Source organism: Balaenoptera physalus (assembly GCF_965194825.1).
Source record: "Balaenoptera physalus genome assembly, chromosome: 13".
Taxonomy (NCBI): domain Eukaryota; kingdom Metazoa; phylum Chordata; class Mammalia; order Artiodactyla; family Balaenopteridae; genus Balaenoptera; species Balaenoptera physalus.
Window position 1 is genome coordinate 45,776,756 of NC_138892.1, and position 15,635 is coordinate 45,792,390.

At 34.9% G+C, this 15,635-nt stretch overlaps 1 protein-coding gene across 2 annotated transcripts in view; it reads right to left on the reverse strand.

The window, feature by feature from the left end:
- Window positions 1–15,635, reverse strand: part of TRHDE (thyrotropin releasing hormone degrading enzyme) — a 394,213-nt gene that overhangs the window by 172,339 nt on the left and 206,239 nt on the right. For both annotated transcript variants that reach the window (XM_082418907.1, XM_082418908.1), the window contains exons 4-5: window positions 10,302–10,456; window positions 7,413–7,526 (exon numbers count right to left, since the gene is read on the reverse strand). In XM_082418907.1, the coding sequence (XP_082275033.1) occupies window positions 7,413–7,526; window positions 10,302–10,456 (269 nt within the window). The remainder of the gene's footprint in view (window positions 1–7,412; window positions 7,527–10,301; window positions 10,457–15,635) is intronic.

Sequence of the window (15,635 nt, forward strand, 5' to 3'; positions counted from 1 at the left end):
ATTCGTCCCAGGGAAAGGTAAAAAGCTAAAAATATAAATAGTTTCAAAAGGGGCTTACTTAAATCTGTGAACGGTAGATCCACAGAGGTTATTCAGCTCAGTGTCAAAACATGTTCTACCCCAAATCATCTTTTTGGATTCATGGTTGAAGAGAGCTGCCTGAGTGGTGGCCTGTATGGTAGTCTAGACATTACCACACTCTCAGACTCTTAAGAAAAATGACAGCAAAGATGCGTACTCTCAAGATACCTATCAGAAGGTCTTACTCTATTTCACAGCGAATTAGCATACGTAAAGTGTTTAATGGTACACAGTAAATGCTACGTAAGTCTTTATTATTGCAAGTGTTACTGGAGTAATTGAAGCAAAATCTTCATCAACCTCAAATTATTGCTTTTTGCTTTCTCTTGACAGGAAGCTCCTTTATATTTTTTGACTCATATAACTTGAACTCACTACTTTCATTTATCACATCCTTGTCTAGCAACATCTGAAGAGTGTTAAAGTAACCTTGATGAAATGGAAAAAAAAAAAAAGTCCCATAAAGTGTTATGGACTGAGACCGTCACTCCTTGCTTAGAAATGAGTGTGTTCTAATATCTTTTAAAGCATAGAGCTGCCTGGTTAAGGATGATTAATAATTAGAAAATTAATGAATTATTCTTTGGTTGCCCTCTTAGTCCCCAGCTTTCCTTTTTGGTTGTGTTCATGTTACAGATTTTGCAAAGCAAATTCTCTTTAACATATCTGAGATGATACTGAATGATATCAAGTGTTGAACAATTCATGTTATCATAAGAAGATAAACATTTTTACCAAGCGTGGTAAAAGGGACAGATTAAACTGGTATAATCTGCTATTGCAAATCACAAGTATTTGAGAACAATGATGTCTAACAGAACATTTCATCATTTTGATATAAATTTTTGGCATCATCAATTTTTTTGTTTATCAAGTGATGTCTGACCATTTTTAGCAAGTTGGAATATTTTGCTTGCAAACTGCTCTTACCTAAAAAGGGAATGAATGGGTTAACTTTTCCTACATTATTTCTAGATATGAGAAAGGACAGCCTTGCATTATTGTTAGGCTACAGGTTCAGAAGAGTTTTCTTCCTAGGAAGTGTCTAATCCTGTCAATTTATTGGTTGCTTTTGAAATTCCTAAGGAAATGCAGAAAGACCTTGACACCATGCAAACCTGAACACAGTCTTCGGAAGAAATACTTTATTCTGAAGGGAATGCTCATTTATCTTTTATCTCCAAGTTTAAAATATACAAAACCTGAAACACTTAGTGTCTTTCTGAATATAAATGGTTTTTTTAAAAGTCATCCTTTAAGAACATACATGAAATTTCAAGTTGCAGCTTTGTTTTAAATTTTAAAAATTCACATAGTAAAAAAAAAAAAAAAAGAAAAGAAAAATGAGGTAATGTGACTAAGAAGAACCTCCTAGACATGTACCTGAATGTATAGAAGTATATATGAATATATGTGAATATGAATGAATTATGTTTGCTTTTTCTTCCCTTTCTAAAGATATCTTACTTAATAAAACCTGATCTTCCATTTGAAGCAGTAAATGAAGCAGATTTACATTTTCTGAGACTTAACACACCTTGATAACAAGCTTTTCAAGTTTCAATTTCCCAAACAACTGTGAAGCCAACAATGTCTTGATTCTTATATAAGAACTGTAAGTGTAGACAAAACAAATGTATGAATATATTAGAAATACTTCAACTGTTGTTTTATCCTCAAAAATATACTTGTGCCATAAAATTTCTAAGTCAGTTAATGTGCATCAACAGTTAACAAATGACTGGCCTTATTCATTATAATAGATATTCATAACAGGGTTACCAGAGCGTCAGTAAGATCGCTTGTATAAAGCACAGAGTCCTAAAATGAGAAAATATTAACCCAATTAGCTATTGTATTAGCCTTAGTGAGAATTATTTTAACACGCTAGTATAACAGGTGCACTTCCTGTTTTCACTGTTCTTCTTTGCCAGAAATTCTTGGTATCTCTTCAGTCACCATTAGTTAGAATCCAAGTCTCTGGGCTGATTCTTAACATGGACATCCTTTTTTGGATTATCCTAATTTGTATACTCTGAGTGTTAGTCTCATTCTCAATGCATTGGGCCTATGCACCTCAGAACTCCTCCTATATTTACTCAGAATTCAGACCTGAATTCTATGAGACCCTTTCCTCTAATGGTACCAGCTGCTGTTCTCTTTGCAGCTCTTACTTCCCCTGTGGACTTTCTTTGTGTTTGTTACAGGCCTATTGTCCACCAAAGCCCCAAACTTTTCTAACAACTAATGATAAGGAAAAAGCAACCCATTCTCCCAGAATAGAAGGCTACAGCTCCCCAGATCCTCTCAAATGAGAAAAAAATTTTTTTCTCTTCTTTAAAAAACAAAAGTTGATGTTTTCAGCACAAAGAGAAATGACTTGCAGAGGGGTTTGGAGGGAAGAGTAAAGGGAAAGCATAAAGAAGAAGTCTATTTTGAAGACCGTGACCCCCAGGAGACCCAAGCGAGCACTTCTACTTTTCTTCTAGTCTTTCAATGTAAATGTCACTTTTAAGCTACTGAGAAGGATCAAAAATACCACAGACCCTTGGGACCAGCCATAAGAAGCTTTTAAAAGGTTCACATTCAATATGTCAGTCATCTGAGAATAAAATATCATCTACCAGTTGAAAACAATTGGATCACCTTCTAATTTACTGATTTCTCAGGAGTAGAATACTATATGTGGATTTTTTATCATAACAGACAATATACAACTCTATGGAAAATCACATATATATGATGTATGTGTATATACATATACACATTTATTTGGTATTCAGTATTTATAAAGAAAGATTCTAAAATAAATATTTAATTTCCAAATGGTCTATCTTTGACACCATAGCCCTCCTGGGCAAATATATTTTGATATTGATGAATCATAGGCAATAGTACCAATGTACCAACTACTGTTGAAATGTATACTAACTAACTTTGAAAAGCATGTGAAAGCTTTTTTCCCTACAGACATTAAATCAAAGATGGACTTAAGACATGAATAGCTCAACAAGTAAAATATTAACCGAAACAATTTTTTCTCTCTCTAATTTTCTATTTTTCCTTCTCTTGAGTAGTAGAGTGTTTATTTATTGTTTAGAATAATTAAGCAGTATATCTTTACATTTAAACTGGAAAAAAAATTGAATTCAATGAACTCTGTATCTATTTCAGTTTACCAATGATTTTCTCAACTTCTTTTTGAATAAAAGCAAAATAATCTAAGAAGTAAAGGTAATTTTATTGCAATGCCTATTAAATTTAGCAGGCAATTTTTGTTGGAGCACATTAAAATGATACTGAGTCTAATGGCAGAATTCATTTTTACTATTTTAGTCCTGCCCATGATAAAAACAATTGAGAACATTTATCAAAGTTTTGGGCAATACACTTTGAGATATCCTAAGTATTTAGCATAATGAAGTTTAGTTGCACGATTCTCTATTAATAGTAATCTTTATGCCCAGGTATGTGCCCTCAATAAAAATTTAGGAAGAATTCCCAGTCTGCAGAATTTATCAGTGCATAAAGTTATTGCTGTGTAAACCTCCTTAGTATCCCAAATTATTTAATAAAAGAACATACACTCATGTTGAATAATTCTCATTATAGCAAGTACATCCTTACAAGGCTACATTCAGGAAATTAAAGGTTACACCTATCATATAGATACAAATTATAGAGAAAACCTGTGCAATATGCACAAGGGATATGATTTTGCCTGCATCGACACCAGGTCTGTAAAATAAGAAGTTCTTCATGGTATCATTTTACTATTCATCCTTTTCCTGTATTAAAGCTCTTTTATCATAGACTTTTTCAAACTTAAATGATAAAGAATTGTTGAAGAATAGTAACTAGGCAGCATGAGTCTCTTCTTTTCTCCCTTTGGATGGCCATCATCAGCATACTGTAACTTAATCATCCAATAATGTCATTAACAACCAACTTTTATCAAATAACATCAAGCAAAAGGACTACTCAACCTATGAAATCTAACCCCAGCCCTCAGCTGAAGAAGTTGCTTCTGTTGATCTTGACACTTCTGTTTGATGAATGAAACATGATATAAGGCTTATGTTCCTATAGAATAGTCCATATTGCCAATATAGATAAGCATTGATTTGGGGAGACTGAGTCTAGATACAAAGATTACAGAAAACTTTTTGTAATCTATACATAATTGTTAGAAATCTAGGGTGTCAAAATAGATTACTAGGGTTGGAAATGTTAGGGTGTTTATACATAAAATCAATGCCCTTTTGTAATGGAGCATTTATTATTTTCCAGGTCCATGTTACCTACTCACATTTGTATAGCGGTTCATGCATTTCAAAGACCTCGAAAGTTATTTTATCTTCACAAAAATTATGTGTGCTTACCAAGTCAGTATAATCGCCCCCATTTCTCAAATATTAAGGGTGAGTCAAAGAAGTGAAATGCCTTTCTTGGAATCTGAATTTCTTCTTGCCTATCCATTTCCTGACCTTATATCATACTACCTGTGAAGGCCCGTATCTATAAAATTGTATAGTTGATCAGTTTATTGGGGAACAAAATTTCATAGTAGTTTTTATTCCATATAGTGTTTTTAATGTAAAAACTGATTATTGCTTTAGCAGAAACTGCCTGTAAACACATGCACACATATATATACAACCTAAGATTTTACTAAAAGTTAAGCAGGCTACACAAGTATACTACCCTAAATCAGAACAAGAGCTTCCTTAACAATACAGTGTAATTCTGGGCTTCCTAATTGCTATTCCATCGAAGGTAGACTGTCATAGTAATCTCCCTAGCAAACTGAAATTGTATTTCAGTGCTTGAGCCTTGGTGTCTAAAAATAATTAAAGCACTGTTTTTGAGATTAGACGCAAAAGAGGTCAGCTTCCTGAATTTCTTTACTTCTGACACAAGCCTGACTTCTGGTTTTTCTAATTTAGGCTAAGTTCTAGTGAAGCCCAAGCCTTGTTCTCCTAGGTGAGGTTTTGTGCTTATCACAACAGTACGAGTTACTGCTAACACAGCCATCACTCTGTGTTCTTCCTAGTATTTCTTTCACTCTTTTGCTGATGCCATTATGAAAAATAGTGCTGACACAGCCTTAAAGTCACTTAATATCCTTTCTTACTTATGTGGCTAACTTAGTCCTAAAATTTTGTTTGCAAAATTTTGTTTGCAAAGAAGATATTAACGATCCTTGGAGGAGAATTTGTTTAGACTCTCTTCTTATAGGTTTTATAAATTTAGTATATTGAGGTACTCTACAACCTAAATTGAAAAAACTACTAAAAAAGCAAAAGCAGCCAATGATCAGACAGTATTTGTAATCTTTAAAATCTGAACATAAGCAGACATAATAATAAAACCTGTTTTCACTATTGCCTAATTAATTGTGATGGACCTTATTCTTTCATTTCTTAGTTTAATCCATCATTAATTCCTATTTTTGATGATAACATATGGATTAATATCCTACCAGCCCAAGGTTTTTATACTTCCAGTGCATGGTATGTATTCTGTTAAGGACAAAGTCTCAGATGTGTTATTTACACTCTATATTCATTTTCAATATTTCTTATAAAAATGTTCTCCATTTATAACTTAACTGATAAAGATAATGAAGGAATATACAAAATTATTCAAAGACAAAATCCAGTATGAGGACATTGAAACTTGTGATTCACTGCCATGCTAAAACCATCAAAAGCTGTCAGTTTTCACCTCTAGTATAATTCTGTTGATTCCTTTTTAACCTAAGATGTATTTTTATAATGATGAATAGAAAGGATTTTGTCATAGATAGCTGAATGAGCTGAAAAAAAAGAAAAAGCTTACCTATATGAGTAACATACCATTTGCAATACTAACATCTTTTAATATTGAAACATAATAGAATTATAAATCAGTAATAATCCACAACATAGTGAAAATTAAATGATAATTTTAAACAAATTTGGTTGAAAGTCAACTAAAAACCAAAAGATAGTTTTATGAATATTAAAATATCCTTAAACATTTCAGTTTTCAAATTTCATATTTGTTTAAAAATTACTTAATTAATATGGATGGTATTGATGATTTTTCTTCAAAGTTCTTTAAAGGCATTTTTAATTAATTTTAATGCCATAATAAAAGAGTTCAAATAAGATTTTTTAAATTGTATAATATATACATGCATACCTAGATACATAAGGCTAAGTAAAATTAACTCACACATTTGTGCAAATGAACCATGCTGCCTTTATAAAATATAAGCAAAACTGGATAATTCAAACATATCAATATGATATTACAATTGTAACATTTCTTCTGAGATATGTAAGATCACCTTTCTTACTCAGGAGGAGTTGGCTGAATTTATGGTAGAGAAGTTATATCATGACTTACAGACATCTTTATATTTTACCTTGGTTTAAATACTATTCAGATCATACTTGTAATCATGACAGATAACTAGATAATCACATAATAATTTAAACATCAAAAAAGAGTGGTGTGAAATAAATATATATTATCACTCATGCTATGTCACAGGTGAAAGCTTTTGAGCTTCTGGAAGTTGACAAATGTCAGTACTTTGCAACTTTTACATAGTGCCACTTAAAATAAATTTAAAATTCAAGTTCCAAAACAACATATACCCTGGGTTCTACTCCATAATAACATAGTCACTTACTGATTAATGGAAGCTTATACCAAATGAAAAACTTACATTAAATGACATATAGAAATCATACCCTCCCTCCACTTTTTCTTCTAGGATGTTCTAGAACATCACTGCTTAAGGTACAACAAATCCTACTTCAGGTTCAGACGTACAGGTATGGGTATAATGTGTACAACTCTTTATAGTAACCTCTTATTAAATCATTTAATCCTAAAGTAAAAACAGCAATAATGCATCAAAAATTTTAGCTCATTTTTGAGTTCATCACATTGAAGAAATATTAAGTTCTCATTTTTCTATATATTGAAATATCCTATACACTTAAAATATAACTTATTGATTACTGTTACCTTCTCTATTTTAAGGGATAATTTATCTTTGTTATCAAATACTGCAATCTAAAATATTTCTAGTTAGAAAACTTGTACCATTTTGAAATCAGCGTATAACCAATCAGATTCTATTTAGTTCTAATAAACAAAAATCTTTGGAATACTACTGTTTACATTTTGGGTTACTTTTCCTTTATTGGATAGCTAATTTTTTTTTTTCATGCATCGGTTGGTATTTTCAGTCACGTCTGATGATAAGATAAGCCCAATGTAACACAGGATCAACCTTTCACTTAGAGTTCCAAACAATTAAAAAGTGCACTTACCATGTTCCAGCCGGGGTAGAGGTAGTCTGTACCAACAAACTCAAAGTAGTGAGCAAATCCCTCCTTCAGCCACACGTCTTCCCACCACACAGGAGTCACGAGGTCACCAAACCACTGCCGTGACAAATGAATGGGCATCAGATAAAATCGCATCTATCCCAGAATTATTTTATCTAAAATTAAATGTATTAAACTATGATTATCACAACTGGAATTCATTCCCCAATTGATTTTGTGATCTTAATATACGTTGTGGCAACACCATTGATTTATTTGACTACTTGGATGACACAAATTTTCTATAAATACATTCAGGGAAGAACAAAGATAAAACGTTCAAGGAACACAACAAGAAAATTTAACCTGGAGAAGAAAGGGCTCAGGGTAAAAAAACTGACAACAGCTGTCTTCAAATATTTGAAGACCTAGTATATAGAAGAAGAAAAGGCTTGGGTCTTATGGCCCTACAGGGGACAAATCAGTACTAATGGATGGAAATTAGGGTTGTAGATTGGTAGACATTGCTAAAAATGCAGGAGACCCTCTAACAGACTGAAATGGATGAAGATGGAAAATACTACCTCGAGAAGTGGTGAGCTCATCACAGGAAGTACTGAAGCAGCGCCTTCCAGTGGCAGAGGCAATTCACAGACGACATCGGCTGATTGAAGGAACTAATAAGGGCTTTAAGAGGCTCCACACCTGACTCTCCATGATTCTATGATAATGAGGGTTGGACCAAAAAAATCTCTAAGATCCCTTCAGGAAAATAATGTTGTAATTTATAATTGGTGTTTTGATTAGATCAGGATACATAACTCTGAAATCCTTGCTGAGTTCACCAAAGCTTAAAGGAATTCTTTTTTCATTAAAAAACAAAACAACAACAACAAAAAAACATTATATGCGGGAACTATCCTACAGACTTGGGATTTAATGATGAAAACTCAATGTCCCTTCTCAGGCAGCTGACACTTTATTGTGGAGGAAGGGACAATGAGGTGAGATAGAAAAAAAAAAATAAGCAAATGAACAATACAATTTCAGATCTTATTAAAGTGCGATAGGAATGGGGGACGGGTCACTTTAGACTGTAAAAACAAAAAGATTTTCTCTAAGCAGATGACATTTGAGCTCAGACTTTAATGATAAGGAGCCATGAGAAAGCCTTAGGCAAGAGGATTATAGGCATTTGTAAGTAACCCTTAGTGTGAAGACTCTAAGTGGGAGTGAGTTATTTAAGAAGCAGAAGGAAAAGGCAGTCAGACAAGTATCAGATCATAGCTTTACAGCTTTAGGAGCTAGAGGAAAGAGCTTGGCGGCTGAGCATTTCAATATTAATAAAGTATCACTTACTCAAGAGGATCTCTAATAGAAATACAAATAAGAGATAACTCTGAATATGCTGAGGACCACAAAACAAATGATATTTAAAACATTTTCTGTTCTTGATCAGAAAGTAATGTTTCTTCTCCCTTAAATTGAAAGCCTGTCTTAAGAATTGTGACAATAAATAGGTGAGGAGAAACGGTAATGTAGAAAATAATTTGGCAATGATAGTGGAAATTATTATGTGTTTCTCCCAGCTTCTGGCTCATTTCCTCATAGTAAGTAGCCGAGCACCACTAAGCTAGAACAAGAAAGTAACTGAGAATCTGGAACAAATGAAATCCAGTTCTAGAAACAATTATCAGTGTGTTCTTATTTCAACAGAACTCTACATGTAACTCGTTTCTAGGAACGTTCAAAAAGGACATTGATTTGTGTCAAAGAATTGTATGTTTAGCTGGAAACCATTTTTAGCACAATAGAGGAGCCCTGGTTATCTCTGCAATGGATCCCCTTAAGTCTCTGCAGCAAGGAACACATGCCCAAGCTGACCAGCATGACAGGTACAAACATCTACAGGTTCACTGCAAAAGGCTGACATATAGGTAAGTGGTCATATGGCCTAGAACAATTTATCATGAAGTCCCTATTCATGTATTATCATTTAGCTGTTCAGCCTCTTTTACTGACAACGTTTTCCACCTCACTCTTTCTTAAGGTTTTCAAGCTTTTTAAAAAGATTTTGGGTTGGTAACAAATTGAAGTTGTACAGTATCACACTGAAATTTCTGGTGTTTCCACTTAAAAACTATCCATAGTTTCTGGTAATCAGGACAAGGATCGCTTTTTATGAGCACGAACGTTTATTTTCAGTTATTTTTTTCACTAGAATCGAGATTCTAATAAGCATTGTGAAATCTCTGTAACATCTTCTGCTCATTGTAAGAAAGTGCATAAAATCAAAATGAAATTAATTTTATCTTAGCTTCACGATAAAGCTGGCTAATTTACATACGAATTTCTAAACATGCCAAGACAAAAAAATATCAATCATTTGAGAACAAAGAGGCTGTCACGGAGTTAGTGAAAGACTTCCTAAGTGTCTGTGTGATGGGAGAAGGGGAATAACAAATTGATTTCAGCAAAAGCAAATTTTGACATGTACACAAAACTCAGCTGCATCTTTCAGCAATGCAATAAATCATTGCCATCACTGCACTCACCATATATACACACCAATAATCACAAGAAAATAGAGCAAGGTTGACAAAGAATAGTGAGTGGATAGGGTCTCCAAAGAGGCTACTGGGTAGCAGTGCCATCTCACTCCTCCACTAAACTGAATGACAGTTACTTATTCAATATGATCCGTGTGTTTGCTTTCATTTGTGCTGTCATTTGAGAAGGACAACCTATCTTCCAAAAAGAACTACACGGTGCTCTATACAATTAAAACTTAATTGGGAGGAGAATAACTTAGCTCCTAATCTAAGTATCTGAAATCATTCTACGTTCTCGATAGTTTGCAATTATACTTACACCTGATCCTTTTTCTCATACCTGGTGACATATCTCATGAACAATGACCATGGTGACATCCAGCAAATAAGAAATAGATGAAACACTGGGATCCAGCAGTATTCTTTGTTCCACAAAAATACTTAGTCCCCAGTTCTCCATAGCAGCATACGGGTGCTTAGGCACAGCTAAAAGATCTAGAAATAGAATAAAACAATTCCAAAGGCTTTAACAAACATGTCAGATTCTAAATTCATATCCGAAAAAAGTCCAGAAATCCTAATTAGAAGAAATACTTGCTCTTTCTCAGTAATTTTTTTTTCTAAATTAAACTACCTGCCATTTCTACGTGACAGCAGAAATATAGGCTACCACTGTCAATGCTGGCCATATCCATCCATCACAGTTCATTTTCAGACCCAGTGCAGTAGGAGGTTGGAAGTATCAGCACCAGTATTGATGGGCCTATCCTAATAAGTTGCAGAAAGTCAAGGAAACCAAATGCAGCGGGAATCTACAGAGTCAAAAGGCATTGTGCCTTCTAATGAAAATATATTCAGCTCAGTGCAGTAAATGCTGTACTCTTGCTTTTACCTCAATATTGTTCAAAAGAAAACGTCTCACATCAGTTTAAAAATCTGACATATATTTCTAATTGCTTAATTCTAATGTATTTTTTGAGTTCTGTTAAAAATAAAATATTACATGTAAATATAGCTCAGCTAGAGAAAACTAAAAAAGTAGATGTAGTGTCAAAAGGACTACTGAGGGAACCTGCAGACTCTGGTTCTGGTCCTTCCTCCACCATTAATTAAATATATGACATCAGTAAATCACTTTAATTTCTCAAGACCACAATTCTCTCACCTATAAAATAAGGTTATTGGACGTCATGATCTCTAAAATCCCTTCCAGCTCTGAAAATCTATGATTAGATGATTCTAAGATTTGTGTTATTTTAAAAGGTTGTAGAGGTATTATCAACGTTTGCTTAAGGTGACACAGTAAGTACATGCTTTGATGCACTCCCTCTGCTCAAACACATAGCAATGATAAGTAAAATATTAAAAGGAAAAACTGAAAATCATCTCCAGGCTTGAAAATAAACCTCTATAAACCTCTCCATGGACCAGAAATTGTACATAAATGCAAAGCAGTGATTGCATGTGAAGCCGCGGGCAGTGGCATTTGGGAACTGGATCCAGCAGGGTCCACCGGAGCCAAAGGCTTAGATCTAAGCCAAGCTGATAACTTGTTGCCAGGGGCTGAGGTAGGGCATGCACGTGCAGAAGCACTGAATATAGCTGGTGCTCAATGCTGCTTGGGAAAGCTAGCAAGCGGCAATGTAAGGATTTGAACCCAGGCAACCTGGCTCCACTTCCCCATGTAAACCCTGGACTAACTCCCTAGGATGCTAAGAAAATAATGGTACAAAAATGTTTCCTGCAGTATTCTTCGTAAGAGTGAAAAGAGAAAACTACAAGCCTTCCACCAAGATAATTGACAAAGAAACTGTGAAATAATTCTAAAAAGGAATACCATACAACCACTGAAATAGTCTTACCACTAGATTCTAACACTACATGTATCAACACGGATAATCTGAAAAACATAATGTTGAGGGAACAAATAAGGTGTAGAATGACCCTTACCATATACTACTTAAAAGCAAGCAGAATAGTACCATAGATTGCAAATGGATACTCACACATTCACACATATACTCAGACAGATAGTCATGGTAAAATGCACACACAATCACACACATATAGGAATGATAAACACCATATTCAGAATTATGATTGCTTCAGAAAAGAAAGAAGGAAGAAGGAATGAGGGACAGTCTCTTAGGTTCTTGGAGCCAATTTCAACATGTGTGCATGTGGGGCGGGGACGTGGGAGGGTTTGTCCCACACCATCTATAAGTAATTCTTGGATTCCAACAGAGTGACCCAGTATTCAACTCAATTCCGATACCATCTACCCAAAGATAGAATCAGATTCCACAGGTTAAGGGTTCAGTCCTACAACACTGCACCCTCCATCCCTACTTCGAAAGCCAGTCCCAAGCCCAGGTTGTTACCTGTGCTTCTGACCTATGGACTAAAGATAAGTTAAGTATGGCCCCTGTATCCACTACATGGAAACATGACAGCTTAACAGAAAAAATAAATAAAGAATAAAAAGTCTTGTGAAAGAGAGAGAAAACAGATTTAGTTGGAGAAGTTCTTGAAAGAGATAGTATCTGAGTTGGACTTCCAAAGATAAATAGGATTTCGACAGGCAGACAGAGGTACTATATGCATTCATTTATACAAGTATGTATTTATTGAGCATCTCTTTTGCTCAATACAAGCATTGTTTGTTCTGTCATCCAAGCTCCTTGCTCCCTGCTCTCATGGCACTTATATTTATTTGTGGGTGTGTGTAGGAAGAGGAGGTTAATTAACAAGTAATAAATGAATGAAAGAAATTTAGTAAATGATAAATGCTACCAAAAAATAATAGAGTAAGACAGTGATTGACTGGTAGGGTGAAATGGGTGGAGTGTGGTCAAAGCAGGCATCTCTAAGGTAATCACATCTCACCTGAGATGTGAATAATGGTTGAAGCTAGCTGTCTGAAGATCAGTGGAAGTATTGATATATTGTTCTAAGAAGAGGGGACAAAAAATGCACAGGCCCTAAGGAGGAAATGAGACTAGCATATTGGACAGAATGAAGGTTGGTGTGGCTGAAGCATATACAGGAGAAGAGTATAGATGTGAGAATTATACAGAGTGCAAGTACATAACAAACAGACATACTTCTGCTTAAGATTTTACCTTGAGACCTTCCTTAAATATGAACAAACTAGGCAATAGAACAACATTGCGCCAACTCTGCCTGCCACCAGCAGATGGCAATAGCAGTAGCAGGTCTGGGGCCATTTACTTGTAGGAACACGGGGACTTATGAACAAGCCTGTTGCAAAACAGAGGCACTTCTGTTTGCTGAAGTTCTCCAAGAGCCGAGTAGTCAGGTCCCCAAGACTAAGTCAACAAATCAGGCCTCACACTGGGATATGGAGTGGCTCAAACGGCACGGAGAGAAAATTCCAGGCATGGGCCAGAGGCGAGTCTAAGAATTTGGAATAAAGACGGTACAGCCAGGGGCAGTTATCAGACAGCAAAAACCTGACTAGCAGCCTAAGCAGGTGTGGTGAGGGGGCAGCTGAAGGTTGGTGCCAATGATCTCAGGCAATGGTGACCTAAGTAAGCAGCTGGTGACAGGTTGGTTTCCAGAGGTCTAAGGGCAGAGAAGTCAGACCCGAGTAACAAAGCTGTACTTCAACCAGACAAGACTCTTGAGCAAATGTAGTCAGATTCAGATAAAGTGATTGAGAACAGAGTAAAACACAGAGGGATCAAGCACAGGAGGCAGCTTCTCAGATGCTCACAGGCTTTACAGTAGATACAGGGAACCATGTCTATGGCTGGCAGAAGGAAAAAAAAAAGAAAAATTTAAAAATTAGATTACGCTACTACAGACATAATAACCTTCTGTCAAAGTATTGAAGAAACTTGGATTTTGTTCTAACAACTATTGAGGGATAATTTAACTGTATCTCTCTGCTCTATACCTTTATCTCATAAACAGTTCTATATTTTAAGAACACCTTCAGGAAGCATATATCCACATAAAGACTTGTACACAAATGTTTATAACAGTTTACTTCCAATATGCCCAAACAGGAAATAATTCCAATGTCCATCAGTAGATGAATGGATAATGTGTGGTATATCCATACAATAAAATGCTGTTCAGCAATAAAAAGAAATGAGCTATCAATACGTGCAACAACATGAATGAGCCCCAGAATAGTTATACTGAGTAAAAAGGAAGAAAAAATATATATGTTGTATGATTCATGTCACTTACATAAAATTTTAGAAAATGCAAATTAATCTATAATGTCAAAAAGCAGATCAGTAGTCACCTGGGGACACAGATAGGCGGGATTAAAAATAGCAACAGGAAAGAATGTCTCTATGTGTATAACTGAGTCACTTTGCTGTACAGCAGAGATTGGCACAGCATTGTAAATCACCTATACTTCGATTAAAAAAATAAATTAAAAAAATAGCAACAGGAAACTTTTGGGGGTGATGGATAGGCTCATTATGGTGATGATTTCATGGGTGTATACATACCTTAAAACATCAAATTTTACACTTTACATATGTGCAGCATACTGCATGTCACTATACCTCAATGAAGCTGTTAATATCTTCAGTAACTGAAATGTTCTTTTGCTTAACTTTGAAGATAATAAGATTTATTTACAATGAATTAAATTGTTTCAATTTTTACCAAATAATTTGTCATAAGGCTATATGCATTAACCTGTGCAACCACAACTCTTTAATATGCCTTGAAAAGAGAAGTAAGAAAACTCAAATGTTTCAGAGTCAAATTTACTTGGAAATTTAAAGAAAATCCTGGATAAAATTATGCATAGGAGTCTGCTCCCAATTAATTACGCTAGTCCTAAAACTATAGGCAGATAACAAATATTCATATAATACTAGTGAATGTGATTACATAAATCACCATAAAAATCTGACTTTCTCTACTTGTTCCCTTCAGTGCACTAGAATTTACTTTCTATCTTTAACACTATGTTGAAACAGCTCTCACTAAGAGCACAAAATCTCATGGAGACCTCTGAATTCTTACTTTTTTGATACTGCCGAGATTTATCACACTGCTAATTAGGGTCTGTCATAGAAAGATATCCGTGTTTCTCCTCCACTTCTCAGATTAGCCTTTCTTCTTGTTGTTTTTGTTCTTGTTTGTTTGTTTTATTTTCTTGTCATCTTCTGATTTTTGAAAACCAGAGTTCTAGGATTTCCATCTGTGTGTGTGTGTGTGTGTGTGTGTGTGTGTGTGTGTGTTTTAACTCATTCTACTAGTTTTCTTTGAGTGTTCTCACCCACTCCAGTGTCATCTGTCACCATCACATGCGCAGATAGCTCTCTTTGAGCTCCAGAGGAAAATATCTAAGCACCTTAGTAGTAGACTGTTAATTGATAGTCCCCCCTCCACAGCCACTAATGTACTATTCCTTCTAGAATAATCCTCTCCCCTGTAATCTGGCTTAAACCTTAAGAAAGCTTTGCAGCTTCCTCTTTTGGACTCTGGGGAAGGTCAGTCACCAAGAAAAATGTCCCACTACCCTAACAACACTGTGCTAAAAGGAACCCTGAAACCATGTGGAAATGTTCAAAGAATCATCAAACAGGGTCTTATAATACATACAAACCGAAACCCAGTCTCCAGCATTAGGGGCAATGTTCTGATGTATAACTTCATAAACTAGAAATAGACTTTAATG